Below are 15,419 nucleotides of genomic sequence, written 5' to 3' on the forward strand. Positions count from 1 at the left end.
TGCTGGATGCAGTTTTGGAAATGTTTCGATCTCTGCTTTTGAAGCTGGTGCCAAAAGAAATTAGGATTGTGGAGGTACCAAACATTTGAACTAATCTAAATTGTTGTTATTTAGCAAATGCAAATCCCCAGAACCAAGCAATTGCCATCTCATTTGCTAAGTGTAAGGTGAATGGTTCACCACTTAGGCAAGGTCTGGCTACACTACAGTTTACGTGCAGCATTAATTCTGTCTCTTCACAAGTCCACAAGCACTTGGACTGAGGCCTCAGCATTGGAGGACATTTGTGCAGGGGCTCAGATGTGATAGTTCAAAGCCTGCTATTTGCCAGTTGGGGTTTGTTACATCAAACTTGTTAGTGACTTCCCTATTTCCTATTCCTTGAGCCAGGGAATGTAGATCCTGCTTAGGAACATTGTTCCATATGTGCTGTTGAGATGAAAGGCGGACAATAAGTGGGTTCAATATATTATTATGCAATGCTGGTTGTTTGGGGAGTGATGTTTGTCAATACGGGAGACCTGGAGAGGGTGCATGATGATCATTTTTGCATGTAGTAAAGTGTCACCAGGATGAATGTGATGATCTGTGCTGATGGACACCGTACTTTGCTGTGGAATGTGATAGGGCAGGCCTATGGTATAATGAAGTCTGGATTGTTGTGGCATCAGTGCAATGGCAAGTAAAAATGAAAAACTGCAGCTACTGCAAGTCTAAAATGAAAATAGAAACTCAGGAGGTCTAGCAGCAGCAAGGGAAAAATGTACAGAAGCATATACTAAGAAGAGGATCTCAATTATGATATGGACTAAAGTGTAATAATTGAGCTTAGTACTTCTGGGATGAGAAAGTTGACCTGGTTTCCTGCTCTTGCAGACAATTCAACTATTAGCTGAAGTCCTTGCATGTCAGTATTGGGTGAGAATCTGACCAGATTTAGTTTGATGGTCTTGATTCAAATTTAAATATTTCTTGATGTTCACTGTTCATAACTGGAAGTGGTTAGTGTGCTGAGTGACTAGCTGGTTTCATATATATATGTAGCTGCATGCTAGATAAAGCAAACCGCTCTGGTAAATGCAGAACATAAAATTGGTAAGCAATAAATACTTGGAATTAATGATGCTGCCATTTTTGAAGAGGAAAGCAGTAGTTCCTGAAGCTGTTGGACCAGTACTGCTGGTCAATTCAGCGGGCTGGATCTTCTTGGGGAGCTGGAGAGACCCTGTGGAGGCATTAAAATGGTGGCAGGGATCCTTTACCCAGTGCATACAATTTTAGTGTTACCTGATTCACATCACAGGCCAACGCATTGAACACCTTCTGGCTGGTAGGGATAGGCAATTGTTCACAACCCTCATGGAATGAAACTGACTTTTAAAGGGTGCTTGGTTCACTGCATCTTGGAGTTGTCATAAACCATGAATAAGAAACACTTTTTTTTCAAATAATTTCTAAAGGCTTTTCCCGTTTTCCCCCTCAATGCCATGGCACTTTAGCCATCAACTATGATCCCTCATACTCTCCATGTCAAGCACTGGTATATCTGCACTCATTCACACTAAATATTTTAGATAGAGGCAATGAACTCAATAATGGTAATAGGACGTGTTTCAAATAAACTTTTAAAAAGGAAATCAATTTGTTATTTGTGACTCTCTTCTATTAGAGTCAATCAATCAATCCTTAAAGTATTAATTACACTCAAGACTTCTTTATCTTATGTAAATAGACATTGACTCACCAAATTTACAGACTAAATCAAAGCTGTCTAGAAAACCATGTTTTCCCATGGGCTCAGCTGTTTCAATGTTCTTTCTAAAAAAAATAAGATTTAAGGATATGAGGGACATGTAAACATGAGGTGGAATGGATGGGACATGGGAAAGATGTGAGAGATAGAGGTCCTTGCTCTTTTTGTTATAACTGAGATGTCACCCCAAAGACTGACATGGGCTTTTTCAACAGCTCACCTCAGCCCTTTGGCTATCTCTGAACTCCTTTCATGACTGTGGGCCTAACTCCTGTTAGCTAATGTCAGTGTGAGAGGGAAGGTGATTTCTGAAATAACACCATTAAAATGGTACTGGGAAAGAATGGGACTAAAAACACTGGAGGATTTGACACCAGGTTTAGCATATTAATTGTTTCCTCTTTATTCACAGTTTTCCACAAATTCAGCATCTATTCTTGAGTTGTATCGTTCACATGGAGAAAATCTGGAGCAAAAAAGTGAGGTAATAAGACTCCTAAGCATAAATAATACTTATGTATAGTGGATGAATATTTTCCTAAAAAGCTAATCCAAGTTTTTACATTAGCAAGTGGCATATTCATGCAGGAAGGAAAAAATAATCAGTTGTAAATTTGAAATCCCACATTTCTACCTGTCTGGGTATTTCTGAAACTAACTATAGTCCAAGATGGTACTGTCCTTTGTGGTTGTATTGAAGCTTATGCTGTGGTTGTATTAAAACATGCAGCCTCGCTTTGTCATAAGTGATCAATCTGTTGTGGCTTTTAGTCTGTGCAGACTGACTCGTCACATCTACACATTTCATTTACTCTCCTCCTCACTCCACAACCAGAGTCTAGTTCTGTGGATATCTGTAAATACCTTACCGCACTCTACGTACGAGCCTTATTATGACCAGTGCGACGGGGTCTTTGGCTTCCCCTTTTTCTTTTGTCAATTGCCTCAGTTGGTCACAACAAAACTTTTGATATTTTTAGCACCTTTCTCCAATTAAAATGTAGTTAAATAATTGTGCTGGAAGCAGTGAGCAATCGCAAGGTTTCTTGAGTTAAAGAACAAGCTTACCATCTGCCAACATGCATACACCCAATTACTCATCTCTACAAGCTGGAAAGGGCTGTACAGTATGAAAATAAACCAATACACGGATTGGAGCCTTTGGGTTTCCTTGGGGCCTATGTTTTACTTTGGTTTATTGGACTACCAGCAATAGCAGATATTGTAATTGTCTTGTAAGGCCACAGTTTCCAGATGTTTTCTTTCCAGTCACTGCTCTTGAGTGAGGCACCTTGATGCTGCTTGTAGAGACAAAGAGAGGATTAGTTGTCTCTTACCTGTGTTCAGCTCTGGCAATCTAAAATTCATCTCCTCTACCAAAGGGAGTTTTCCTTGAAATAGCAGCTTGTTTGTATGTTCTAAAGAAGTTTGTCTTTCCAGGCTTAATGATTGTAGATGATGATTTTATGACTAAATTGTGAGGATGCTTGTGGTATCAATCAAATAGGAGGTGAGGACCTTGTAATATCACTCATGATGAGGGTGGCAGGGTGGACTGACATTTCATTGCTCCTCTTGGCTAAAGATGTTAACCTCAGATTGTCTTTTGTTTAATGGACATTGGTTTCAAGAAATGTGGCTATGCTGGATTAGTCACATGATCCCACAGCCATTTTAAGTCAATGATTTGTTCCCTTTTTAAAATTGTTTCAGTCCATAAAAGTTCCAGGTATCAAATTGGCCAGTGGAGTTAAACATCATTGTGACAGCCCAGGGAGAAGGCAGTTCAACAGGGGTACATCACAGCCCAGAACTGATGTCTAAGGAAGCCACCTCCTAACTTTCATGAGTTTCTGCTGCTTGGGGCATTGAAGTTAGTAGTAGTAATGGAGCAACTGCTTTCCTGATTAAGGTGATTTGAGACACAGAATGTAGATTGAACCTGGCATTTTTCTTTCCTTTATGGTGTGGTGTCTTTATTTTGGTAGACACCTGAGGGTAGAATATTTAACAATGTCAAGGTCTTTCCTGTTTAAAATAGTTGTGCTTTGAATAATCCAAGTCTAGGCCATGATGTAATAACCAAACAAAATCCAATACAAATGGAATTACTTTTCAGTATGTTGACTAAATGCCTACTGTTCATCTTGAGTCCAGGGAGTGAATATTTCAATGGTTCACAGTTGATCCTAATTATTCTTGCATTCAGTATGAACATATGCGCACCCCAGTAGGATAGGCATTTCTCTTTAAGTCCTGTTCTGTTATACCAGTATGGGATAGGGTTGAGATTGGAGAGTCCGTGATGAAATAAATTTTGCATCATTTGTCACCATCACTGAGACTGACTAACCAGGAATCAAACTGAGAAATATTTTTCATTGCTTCTAAATTCCATATGCATGAGTCCTGATTGATGGTGATTGGCACTAGGTGAGTGATGGGGGTCTGTAATGATTTCAGCACTGTTTGACAGACTGATGCAGATAACAGGACACAACAGGAAGGTGCATTCTTTGACCTTGACTGTTCTAGAATGAAATTATTGGAATTTGCATCCTGGTATCTGATCTTGATGCTTCACATTGACTTCTATGACTACCTGCAACCACTGCCCTTTGACAATCTGTCTGGAGGAGTTGCTCTCCTCCTGAGTAAACAGAATATCTCTCTCCTCCACCAGGGATATATTTCCCTTCCCTCCCCTATCAGCGTTCCAAAAAGACCACTCCCTCTGTGACTCCCTCGTCAGGTCCACACCCCCCACCAACCCCACCTCCACTCCCGGCACCTTACCCTGCAACTGCAAGAAATGCAAAACTTGCGCTCATAATCCCCCCCTCCCCCCCCAAGGGATCCTTCCATATCCGCCACAAATTCATCTGCTGCACCCAATGTGCCGCCCTCTATATTGGGGAGACAGGCCACCTACTTGCAGAACGTTTCAGGGAACACCTCTGGGACACCCGGACCAACCAACCCAACCACCCTGTGGCTCAACACTTCACCTCCCCCTCCCATTCCACCAAGGACATGCAGGTCCTTGGATTCCCCTATCGCAAGACCATAGCAACACGACGGCTGGAGGAAGAGCACCTCACCTTCTGCCTCGGAACCCTCCAACCACAAGGGATGAACTCAGGTTTCTCCAGTTTCCTCATTTTTCCCCCCCCCCCCCCCCCCCCCCCCCCCCCCCCCCCCCCACCCCCACCTTGTCTCAATCCCAACCCTCAAACTCAGCACCACCTTCCTAACCTGCAATCTTCTTCCTGACCTCTCCGCCCCCACCCCCACTCCGGCCTATCACCCTCACCTTAACCTCATTCCACCTATTGCATTTCCAAGTCCCTTCCCCAAGTCCCTCCTCCCTACCTTTTATCTTAGCTTGCTTGGCACATTTTCCTCATTCCTGAAGAAGGGCTCATGCCCGAAACATCGATTCTCCTGCTCCTTGGATGCTGCCTGACCTGCTGCGCTTTTCCAGCAACACATTTTCAGCTCTGATCTCCAACATCTGCAGTCCTGACTTAATCCAAGAAATGCTACCAACTTTGATTTCAGTTAAACTGAGCTAATTTTCTGTTGCCTGGTTAATTTGTAGCTTTTAATGAAATGTTTTCATATGCATATTCTTTGCAGGTTTATTTTATTTCTTTTGTAAACTTGGAAAATGTTTTTATAGTTGATTTTGCTGCCTTGGAATAACTTACTGTTTAGCTTCTTCAACTCTGTGTACATTTCTCTGAATGAAGAAACTAGTATTGACTAACTACAATGTTCCAGTGGATGCAGACAATCTGCCCACAGTTTCACTTCCCTTTGCCTCCTACTGGGAGGATTTTTGTCAGTTCTGAGTGATTAAGTATGTCTGCTTTTCATAGTAGATATAAAGTAATGAAGACTGGGTAAAGGCCAAAGTTACTTTAAAATTTAATATCCTTTAATGCAGGAGAAAGGTTTTCCATCTGTGTTGATGTGTTTGCATGTTTAGACTGCTTATTTTGCAAAAGTTTGAAGGCAAAGTTTTTATTTTAAGTATAGAATTTTGCATTGTTTTAGTTAACAGTTAGGATGAGTAGTGTTTCCTTTTAGCTACCATGAAAAGCATGCCAATAGCAGTAACCTTAATTTCTGTTGGAAGCATCAAAACTACACTGGGATGGTGTGTTCACTCCCTTCCTCCAAACTGCTGTTGACCTGCAATTCCATCCGCTGAAACTGGGTTCTTGGTCCACTCATGCACTGTGACTTATGATCTGTTTTTTCCTCAACCTTGTGTCTCAACCAGGATGACAAGATTGAGGCTGCAACTTAGTACTAATTCTACATAAGCTCTGAAGCTTCGTTTGTGGCTTTGGAGAAAGGTGTACAGAGAGACTGGCAGCAAACATCTTGAGACTAACAGGAACTGGGCAGAAGCTAGAGAAAGGCTATGTGTAATTAGTCACAAGTACTGAATTTACTTGAGATGTTGCCAAGTCTTTTTTAGTTACCCTCGGTCCTGACAGACCGCTTTTCTTCAACTCTGGTGTTGTGGTCCTGAGGGCAGTAAATAATCCAATGTTGGATGTGTGCATCAGTGTCTATTGGTGTTTGCTGAAGCAGGTGGGGGGGGGGGGGTTCTCAGGTTTTCACATGATTCTTTTGTTTGCATTAGGTGACCATCCAGGACTGTTAGCAATATTTGGGGTGGTTGGCACCTTTATGGATGTTACTACTTTAAGTCGGATAGTCTTGGATTGGAGATTTTCACAAATTAGTGGTGATGTTGCATTTTTTTTTCCCAGGGAAATTTTGGGGATATCATTTGTTTCCTCTGCCACCTCACTGTTTGACATGATGAAGCTCAGAACTTTGTTTTGGAGGCTTTGTGTCAGGCATGCAGATGAGGTGGCCCACCCAGTGCAGCCTGTTAACTACAACCAGTGCCTTGATGCTGGGGCTGTTGGCCTGGGGACTGATTATGTTACTATTGTTCCTGCAAAATCTTGGAGGTTCATCAATGGTGATAGTTCTCCAAGTCATTGAAGTGTTTGCTGTACATTGTCCATGTTTCTGAAGTATACAGGAGGTGCCCTGTAGATCACAAACTTGATGTTGGGTTTGGTGTGTTTCTCATTAAATACTCTGTACCTCAGAGTGTCAGATGTTATGCTGGCACACTGGAGACAAAATTGAGTTTCATTGTTGATGTCCATCAACTCTTAGGCTCCTAGGGCATGAGACAAATGCACAATGTTCGAGAAATTTCAGCCTGGCAGAATCTGCAAAGGAAGTCATACTGGACGTGAAATGTTAACTCTGGGTTTCCTTCACACAGATCCTGTCAGACCTGTTGGGTTTCTTCAACATTACGATATTTTGCTTATCCCAATGAATGAGAATTGATCCCACCTTGTCCAATGGCTCACATGGAGTGGGCCAGTCAAGCACCTTTGAAGTTTGGATGCTTAGCCTCTCGGAATGTGTTGACAGGTGTTTGGAGCACAGTCTTTCCTTTCCCTTTCCATTTCCCTTTCCATTCCTCCCATAAACACACACGTGATCTGTATGTTGCAGCTTCATAACAAAGTTTGAGGTGATCTAGGTTCTTGAATTTAAATAATTTCCTCCTTGTACCGTGGCGCATCCCCACTTCAGAGAGGATGTTCATGAAGGTAGGATGAATATTGTGGTAAGTAAGTTGGAGAAAAGCTCGAAATGAACTGGATTATGATGAGATGGTGGGGGATGATATGGTTTGAGGAGACTGGAGTTGAGAACCAGGCTTCAGTTAAGGTTGACTGGGTCTTAGTTGAGGAAATCCACAAAGTGCTCCACCCTATGAGTGCTGACTGCCTGTTTGTCTTTGATCTATGTCACTCTGTTTTTAACTCCACATGAGGTGGATTCTGGTTGCTTGGGCTGCATTGAAGAATCCATGCATATCATGGCTGTTGGTGAGTTATTGAATTTTCTGTGCTCTTTCCATCCATCATCTGTTCGCGAAGTTATAGTGTTGTTGTTGGGCCTTTTTGCTTTCATTTGCAGATTTGTTTTCCTTCCCTTGAAGTTTGGTGAAGGCTCCAGATTAGTTACACTTGTATTTTAGTAGGTCTGGGCTCTCCTAGTTGTTGTTCTTGTACCCTTGGTAAGAAACCAGTATTATCTTTACTGGTGTTGATTATGATGATTTGAAGGGCATTCTGGATATTCTGTGCTTCCTGCTTGGTAACATGGTCAGGTTTACTATGAAGTACTGAGTGAGTCAGTTTTCTTTGCAAAATTGCCAAGTATATTAACATTTACTTTCTTGCAGCTGCTTTTATGCTACTTCTGCCATTTATTTTAGCCAGGCTGATGGAAGTAGTAGACCAAATGAGGCGATGGTTGCTCCAACAGTTAGCAGCTCCTGTCAAAATGTGAATGATTGAACATCCTGAGGTCCCTCACTTGGACCATGATGTAGTCAAACAGGTGTCCATATCTGAAGCGAGTGTGTTGCCACAGATTTCAGATTTGCCTCTGATGAAATAGCGTGTCTTGTTTGACCAGACCATGTTGTCGGCATTACCATTAGTACAAATTTGTATTGAGGCTTGGTATTGGAGTGAGGATGTTGGTTATGGGATGAGAAGGCTTTTCTGGAAAGCATTAAAAGAATTATGTAGATAACCAGGGCATGGAAGAGGGTTTCACCAGCTGGTAGACTGGGACATAATAGAGATGGACCATGTTATGGAGGTGGAAGAAGTTGGTCTTTGTGATTGAGAGATAATGTAGTCTCTTTCATAATTAAAGTAAATTTTGAATCCTATGTGTTTTGTCCATAATACAATTCAACGTGTCTGACACATTGGGTTGTATCACTTTATTTCTTCCTTTAGCTACTCCAGCAACAGCTACGTTTATTTTTCATTGATGTATACTGAAAACTTGCATTGATGTTGAGGTTTTTATGAAGAGAATTTTAAAAATCAGATAATTATTTAAAATGCTTGTGGCAAGTTTTGGAAGTTTTAGCAAATGATTACTAATGAAAAGTTGACAAGTGTGTTTCTTAGAGAATGAATTGACAGAAATTGGCACTCTTAATTGGGCAAGATTTAAAATGTGATTTCTTGACAGAGGTGGTCCATATTAATAAAATTGTTGAGCTGATCAAAATTCTGAAAGATATATTTTCTTTTACACTATTGACTCAATTATAAGATCAATTTGAATTGGATATGTCATGGTTTTTCAGAGTCCAGGTTAGAGTGGTGCTGGAAAAGCACAGCAGGTCCGGCAGCATCTGAGGAGCAGGAAAAATCGACGTTTTGGCCAAAAACCCTTCATCAGGAATTCATATTTAACGGACCAAACTGGACTTTTTCATGCTGGACTGTAATTTTTCAACCTAACCTACTTGCATGCCAAACACTTGTCAAGATCAGCTCTTGAGTACAGCTGCCAGAATTGTGACACATTGGGTATAGGAATGGAAAATGTCATACATTTTCACTTCTTTTTATATCCCAGCCTTCAGGGATCACCTAAAGAGCTCCTGTGCAGTAGTTTGAGATGTTAATAAAGCAGTCTTGAAATTTGTGCAAGGTTACAAATGGAAGGAAGTGTCTGCAACCATTTGATAATGGGGAGGTTTTGTCAAGAGCTTATGGGACTGAATGTTCTTGAATTTGAGCTTTTGAACCAAAATGTTGTCCACTTGGAATTGGATAATGTATGCCACCCTCTGTAATACAATGTGTGGATTCATCTGTTTACATGGTGATTGTGAAACAGTAAGTGCTAAAAGAAGTCTTGAGGTTTGAATGGGGGTGGTGGGGGTGAAGAGGTGAAGTTGGTTGCTGGAAACTAGAAATGTTGAAATTAATTGTTTAAAAAAATGTGTTTATTTTATTAGTCCACATTTACTCATGCTCTCAGCTGTAGGAACACCACACTTGGGCCTTTATTTCTGGAGTGAAGAAGAGAAAATCAGTACAACCACTTATCCTTTGCCTACTGCTGGCAATTACATGTGTGGAATGACAGGATAGATTTAGACACCCTGTGAGATCAAATCCTTTACTAACCAAATTTGTAAATGAAAGATTGACATTTGTGCAAGTTGTTATCCCTTGTGTATCGCTGTTGCAAGTCAGACCTTTCAGAAGAGATAAGGCAAGCATGTTAAAGTATGTTTTGTATGATAAATTGAAAACCGTCATTTGTTAAATGTATTTACTGTCTAGTGACCAGGATACAATTGTTCAGTGACGTGTACTGATAATTTTGCTTTCTTAAAAACTATAATCTGATTGTGGTAGTTCAAATTCTAGACCTTTGAATTTTAAAGTTAAAAGATTTTATTCTCCTTGTAATTGATCAAATTTACATCTCATAAACTTACAATGAGCAAATAGCAAGCTTTGTTGGAAACTTCATAGCTTCTGTAAGGAATGATTCTATTCAATTGGTTTGCCTATGCTATGCACATTTTGGGATAATTCCTAGGACTCAAGTATGAATGTAGAGATTCAACAGTGTCAGTACCTGGGATTTGTATTGAAAATACATTAGCTGTGAATGTTTAGTGATTTATTTTCCATTTCTGAAAATACTGTGAAATGGTAGCTCTTTGTGCCTCACGTTAGAGAGTAAAATACCTGCTTGGATATCACAGGCTTTTAATGACTTCAGGATGTCCCCAAGTCCTTTTACAGACAATGAAGTACTTTAGGGTGTGTCTCTGCTGTAGGAATCATGACAACCGATTTGTACATGTATGGTCCTGAGAACAGCAATGAGGTTTCTGCTTTGTTTTGGAGATGTTGCTCAAGATTGTGGTGCACATGAGAACAATCCGACTGTTCTTTGACAAGTGCCAAATATTCAAAATGTTAGTTTAAAATTCCAACCAAAAGATGCAGCTCTCACAATGCAGCACATCCTCAATTCTTCACAAAATGTCTTGATTTCTTTTAGATTGGAGCTTGAATGCCCAATCATTTCACTGAGGTGAGAAATTTGCCTCTAAACCAAAGCTGTTCTTGATGACAGGTATCAAAAATGAATGATATTGGTCAGTTGGGGGCAGCATCAAAAGCAAATATTGTACTGTGTTGGGTCCATTTTCTAGTAAGGATTGCTGAAAATCATTTGGAAATCCAGACCGTTTTACCTTCTCATGCCCGCCAGTTTATCCAAGCTCTGAAATTCTCTCCTTAAACATCTTTGTGTCTCTAATTCAATTACCACATTTTAAAATACTCTTTAAAAGAATGACCCCTTTGATCAAGATTTGTTAACAAGAATCCAGAGAAAGTATATTCCTGTCAGGGTGACAGGGACGGCTGGTAGGTACAGAAAATGCTGGATGACTAAAGAAATTGAGGATTTGGTTTAGAAAAAGAAGGAAGCATATGCCAGGCATGTACAGGATAGATCGAATGAATCCTTAGAAGAGTATAAAGAAAATAGGAGTATACTTAAGAGGGAAATCAGGAGGGCAAAACGGGGACGTGGCAAATAGAATTAAGGAGAATCCAAAGGGTTTTTACAGAATATTAAGAACAAAAGGGTAATGAGGGAGAGAATAGGGCCCCTCAAAGATCAGCAAGGCCACCTTTGTGTGGAGCCACAGAAAATGGGTGAGATACTAAATGAATATTTTGCATCAGTATTTACTGTGGAAGGTATAGACTGTAGGGAAATAGATGGTGACATCTTGCAAAATGTCCAGATTACAGAGGAGGAAGTGCTGGATGTCTTGAAACGGGTAAAGGTGGATAAATCCCCAGGACCTGATCAGGTGTACCTGAGAACTCTGTGGGAAGCTAGAGAAGTGATTGCTGGGCCTCTTACTGAGATATTTGTATCATCGGTAGTCACAGGTGAGGTGCTGGAAGACTGAAGTTTGGCAAATGTGGTGCCACTGTTTAAGAAGGCACTGTTAAAGACGAAACTACAGACCGATGAGCCTGACCTCAGTAGTGGGCAAGTTGTTAGAAGGAATCCTGAGGGACAGGATGTACATGTATTTGGAAAGGCAAGGACTGATTTGGGATAGTCGGCATGGCTCTGTGTATGGGAAATCATGTCTCTCAAACTTGATTGAGCTTTTTGAAGAGGTAACAAAGAAGATTGATGAGGGCAGAGCAGTAGATGTGATCTATATGGACTTCAGTAAGGCGTTCAAGGTTCCCCATGGGAGACTGATTAGCAAGGTTAGACCTCATGGAATAAAGGGAGAACTAGCCATTTGGATACAGAACTGGCTGAAAGGTAGAAGACAGCGGGTAGTGGTGGAGGGTTGTTTTTCAGACTGGAGGCCTGTGACCAGTGGAGTGCCACAAGGATCGGTGCTGGGTCCTCTACGTTTTGTCATTTACATAAATGATTTAGATGCGAGCATGAGAGGTACAGTTAGTAAGTTTGCAGATGACACCAAAATTGGAGGTGTAGTGGACAGCGAAGAGGGTTACCTCAGATTACAACAGGATCTTGACTAGATAGGTCAATGGGCTGAGAAATGGCAAATGAAATTTAATTCAGATAAATGTGAAGTGCTGCATTTTGGGAAAGTAAATCTTAGCAGGGCTTATACACCTTAACGATAAGGTCCTAGGGAGTGTTGCTGAACAAAGAGACCTTGGAGTGCACGTTCATAGCTGAAGTGAAGCCACAGTAAATAGAAGAGTGAAGAAGGCATTTGTTATGCTTTCCTTTATTGGTCAGAGTATTGAGTACAGGAGTTGGGAAGTCATGTTGCGGCTGTACAGGACATTGGTTAGGCCACTGTTGGAATATTGCATTTCTGGTCTCCTTCCTATGGAAAGATGTTGTGAAATGTGAAAGGGTTCAGAAAAGATTTACAAGGATGTTGCCAGGGTTGGAGGATTTGAGCTATAGGGAGAGGCTGAACTGGCTGAGGCTGTTTTCCCTGGAGCATAGGAAGCTGAGGGTGACCTTATAGAGTTTTGCAAAATAATGAGGGGCATGGATAGGATAAATAGACAAATTCTTTTCCCTGGGTTCGGGGAGTCCAGAACTAGAGGGTGTAGGTTTAGGGTGAGAGGGGAAAGATATAAAAGAGACCTAAGGGGCAACGTTTTCGTGCAGAGGGTGGTACGTGTATGGAATGAGCTGCCAGAGGATATGATGGAGGCTGGTACAATTGCAACATTTAAGAGACATTTGGATGGGTATATGAATCGGAAGGGTTTGGAGGGATATGGGCCGGGTGCTGGCAGGTGGGTCTAGATTGTGTTGGGAAATCTGGTCGGCATGGACGGGTTGACCGAAGGGTCTGTTTCCATGCTGTACATCTTCGATTCTAATGGAATGTATCTGCATGTGGCTAGATTTAACTTTTTTTCATAATGCTCCTGTGAAACATGTGGACAGTTTTAATGACATTCAAAGTGTTACATAAATGCGAGTTGGTGCTGTTCCACTTGAAATCACAGCTGACTGAGTGCTGTTGCTTGGTTTTGAGGACATTTTGGGTTTAGCTGAGTTGATAAAAAGAATATTTGTAAAGTTGTAGAATGATGTTTTGTTGGAACCAGTACTTGATGTTGTACAGACTGGGGCTTGGTGAAGCTGCGGTGTTTAATGTGGATGTTGTCAGTGGTGAAACAGATGAGTTGGTTTTACACATCGCAGTCCCACCTCACTGTTCTGCCAGCAGTGCCCTCTCCAGCCCATAACCCAGGTATATCCACCTGCTGTCACATCTTCTTTTGAAACAATGTCATTGTTTGCATTAAGATGGGATGCTGCTGTTGTCAATGTCAACTGGGTGAACAGAACAACATCTGGTTACAGTAGCACCTTCGTTTGGAATTTGTTCATTATTTTTCAATTTTGTTATGCTGTTGCAGATACTGTTTTGATTTGCCACATACTCAAATAGGGGAGAGTTTAAATTCATGTCGTGGAGACTTTAAATTAGATTTTCAACAAGGTAAGCCATTTGTAACTATGGGCTGAACCTTACATTTTTTGGCTCTGTCCAATTTGAGGTGCATTCTTTGGAGGGTTCCTCTCGGAGGTCTGGTGAGTTTCTCATCCTAGTTTACCAGACTCTGGTTATTAATTGCCTGCGGTATACCAGGGGGTGTCTTGCATCTGATTTCTGCCCCATTTATTCCATGACCTTTTCTGAAAAAATCTGCCACTCACCAGAGGTCCTGCAACTCACCAGCATCCCTTGCATCCACACCATCTTTGAAAACCCACAATGTACCTGGACAAGCACTATCAATCTGTAACTGCCATTCACAGTTGCTGATATATGCCCCATACATGGCAGGCAGGGGAAATTGGTGCCTCCCTGTATGGGCAGGGACCTGAAGGTTCTGCAGAATGAGGTGTTAGATGCTATAACACCAGATTTTGCCAGCCTGCTACACTCTGCTCTCTGGAGAAATGCCCAAGAGGATCAATGTCATTCTCCATTTTGCCAGTGTTAGTGTCACCACCTTCTCTTTGATACCTCTCGCTCTCTCTCTCGCTCTCTCTCTCGCGCTCTCTCTCGCGCTCTCTCGCGCTCTCTCTCGCGCTCTCTCTCGCTCTCTCTCTCGCTCTCTCTCGCTCTCTCTCTCGCTCTCTCTCTCGCTCTCTCTCTCTCTCTCTCTCTCTCTCGCTCTCTCTGCTTTGTATCCATCTTCCTTCAAGACTTATGCTCTGCTATGTTCTCTATTGCTTGCAATATTTGCTTATAGGATGTGGTCATCCCTGGCCAGGCCAACGTTTATCACCCAATCCTAATTGTCCTTGCGAAGGTGGTAAAGAGCTGCCTCTTTGAATTGTTGCAGACAGTGGGTTGTAGGGATACCCTTGGTAGATTAGGAAAGGAGTTCCAGGATTTTAACCTAGCAACGGTGGTGTATTTCCAAGTCACGATGATGAGTGACTTGGAGGGGTTCTGTGGGTGGAGTTGTTCTCAGGCATCTGCTGACTTGGTTGAGGTCACTGGTTTGGAAGGTGCTATCAGAGGAGAATTAGCATTTTATTATCCTCTGGCATCTACAAAAGAATTAATTGGGCAAGGCTAATTGAAGCTTTTTTTTCAGTCTGTCTAGTTTTTACATGTGCAATGAATAACAAAATATATCTGGTCTGATCCTATAGCCTAACCTTTGTCCAACTGCCATCAGGCATTTTTCATTTTCATAGTCTACATGTCTGGGCTTTGCAATGGTGTGGGTGTGGAATGGGTGGGGTTGATTTTAAAAAAAATCCTTTTGCAGCAGAAAAACATCTACCGCGAAATACAGAAGTAAAATGTTTTTGAAGAATTCATACACTTTCATGAGACCTAAATGTTGTGCTATGATCATTAAATTGTACTTCTATAACATGGGATCTCTCAGCCATTTTTTAATATAGAGCAAAATTTGTTTTTCACTGTTTGGATTAAAAACAAAAGGAAGTTCATTTTTTTAAAATTGGAGAATTCTAGAAAAGCAGCCAGCTTGACTGAGCCCGATGAAACAAGATTGATATGTTTTACTGTGATCCTTAATCAATTTGAGAACCAGCAGTTCACTTGTTGGTGCTGAGAGTTCAAATTTTATGGTTTCAGGATGCAGCTGAAAGCCTTGAGCACAAACCAACACTTTAGGACCATTCTGGGAACGTGTTGCATGGTTGGAACATAGCAGAGCATAAGTCTTGAAGGAAGATGGATACAAAA

The 15,419-nt window shown here is 41.3% G+C and overlaps 1 protein-coding gene across 8 annotated transcripts in view; it reads left to right on the forward strand.

Annotated features, from left to right (window-relative positions):
- The window catches only part of LOC132820506 (Krueppel-like factor 8), a 176,358-nt gene that overhangs the window by 22,818 nt on the left and 138,121 nt on the right, over nucleotides 1–15,419 (forward strand). For 5 of the 8 annotated variants that reach the window (XM_060832714.1, XM_060832716.1, XM_060832713.1 and 2 more), the window contains one exon: nucleotides 2,166–2,237. The exons of the other annotated variants lie outside the window; for them this stretch is intronic. In XM_060832714.1, coding sequence (XP_060688697.1) covers nucleotides 2,166–2,237 — 72 coding nt within the window. The remainder of the gene's footprint in view (nucleotides 1–2,165; nucleotides 2,238–15,419) is intronic. 8 annotated transcript variants of the gene reach the window in all.

Source organism: Hemiscyllium ocellatum, chromosome 11, assembly GCF_020745735.1.
Source record: "Hemiscyllium ocellatum isolate sHemOce1 chromosome 11, sHemOce1.pat.X.cur, whole genome shotgun sequence".
Lineage (NCBI taxonomy): Eukaryota > Metazoa > Chordata > Chondrichthyes > Orectolobiformes > Hemiscylliidae > Hemiscyllium > Hemiscyllium ocellatum.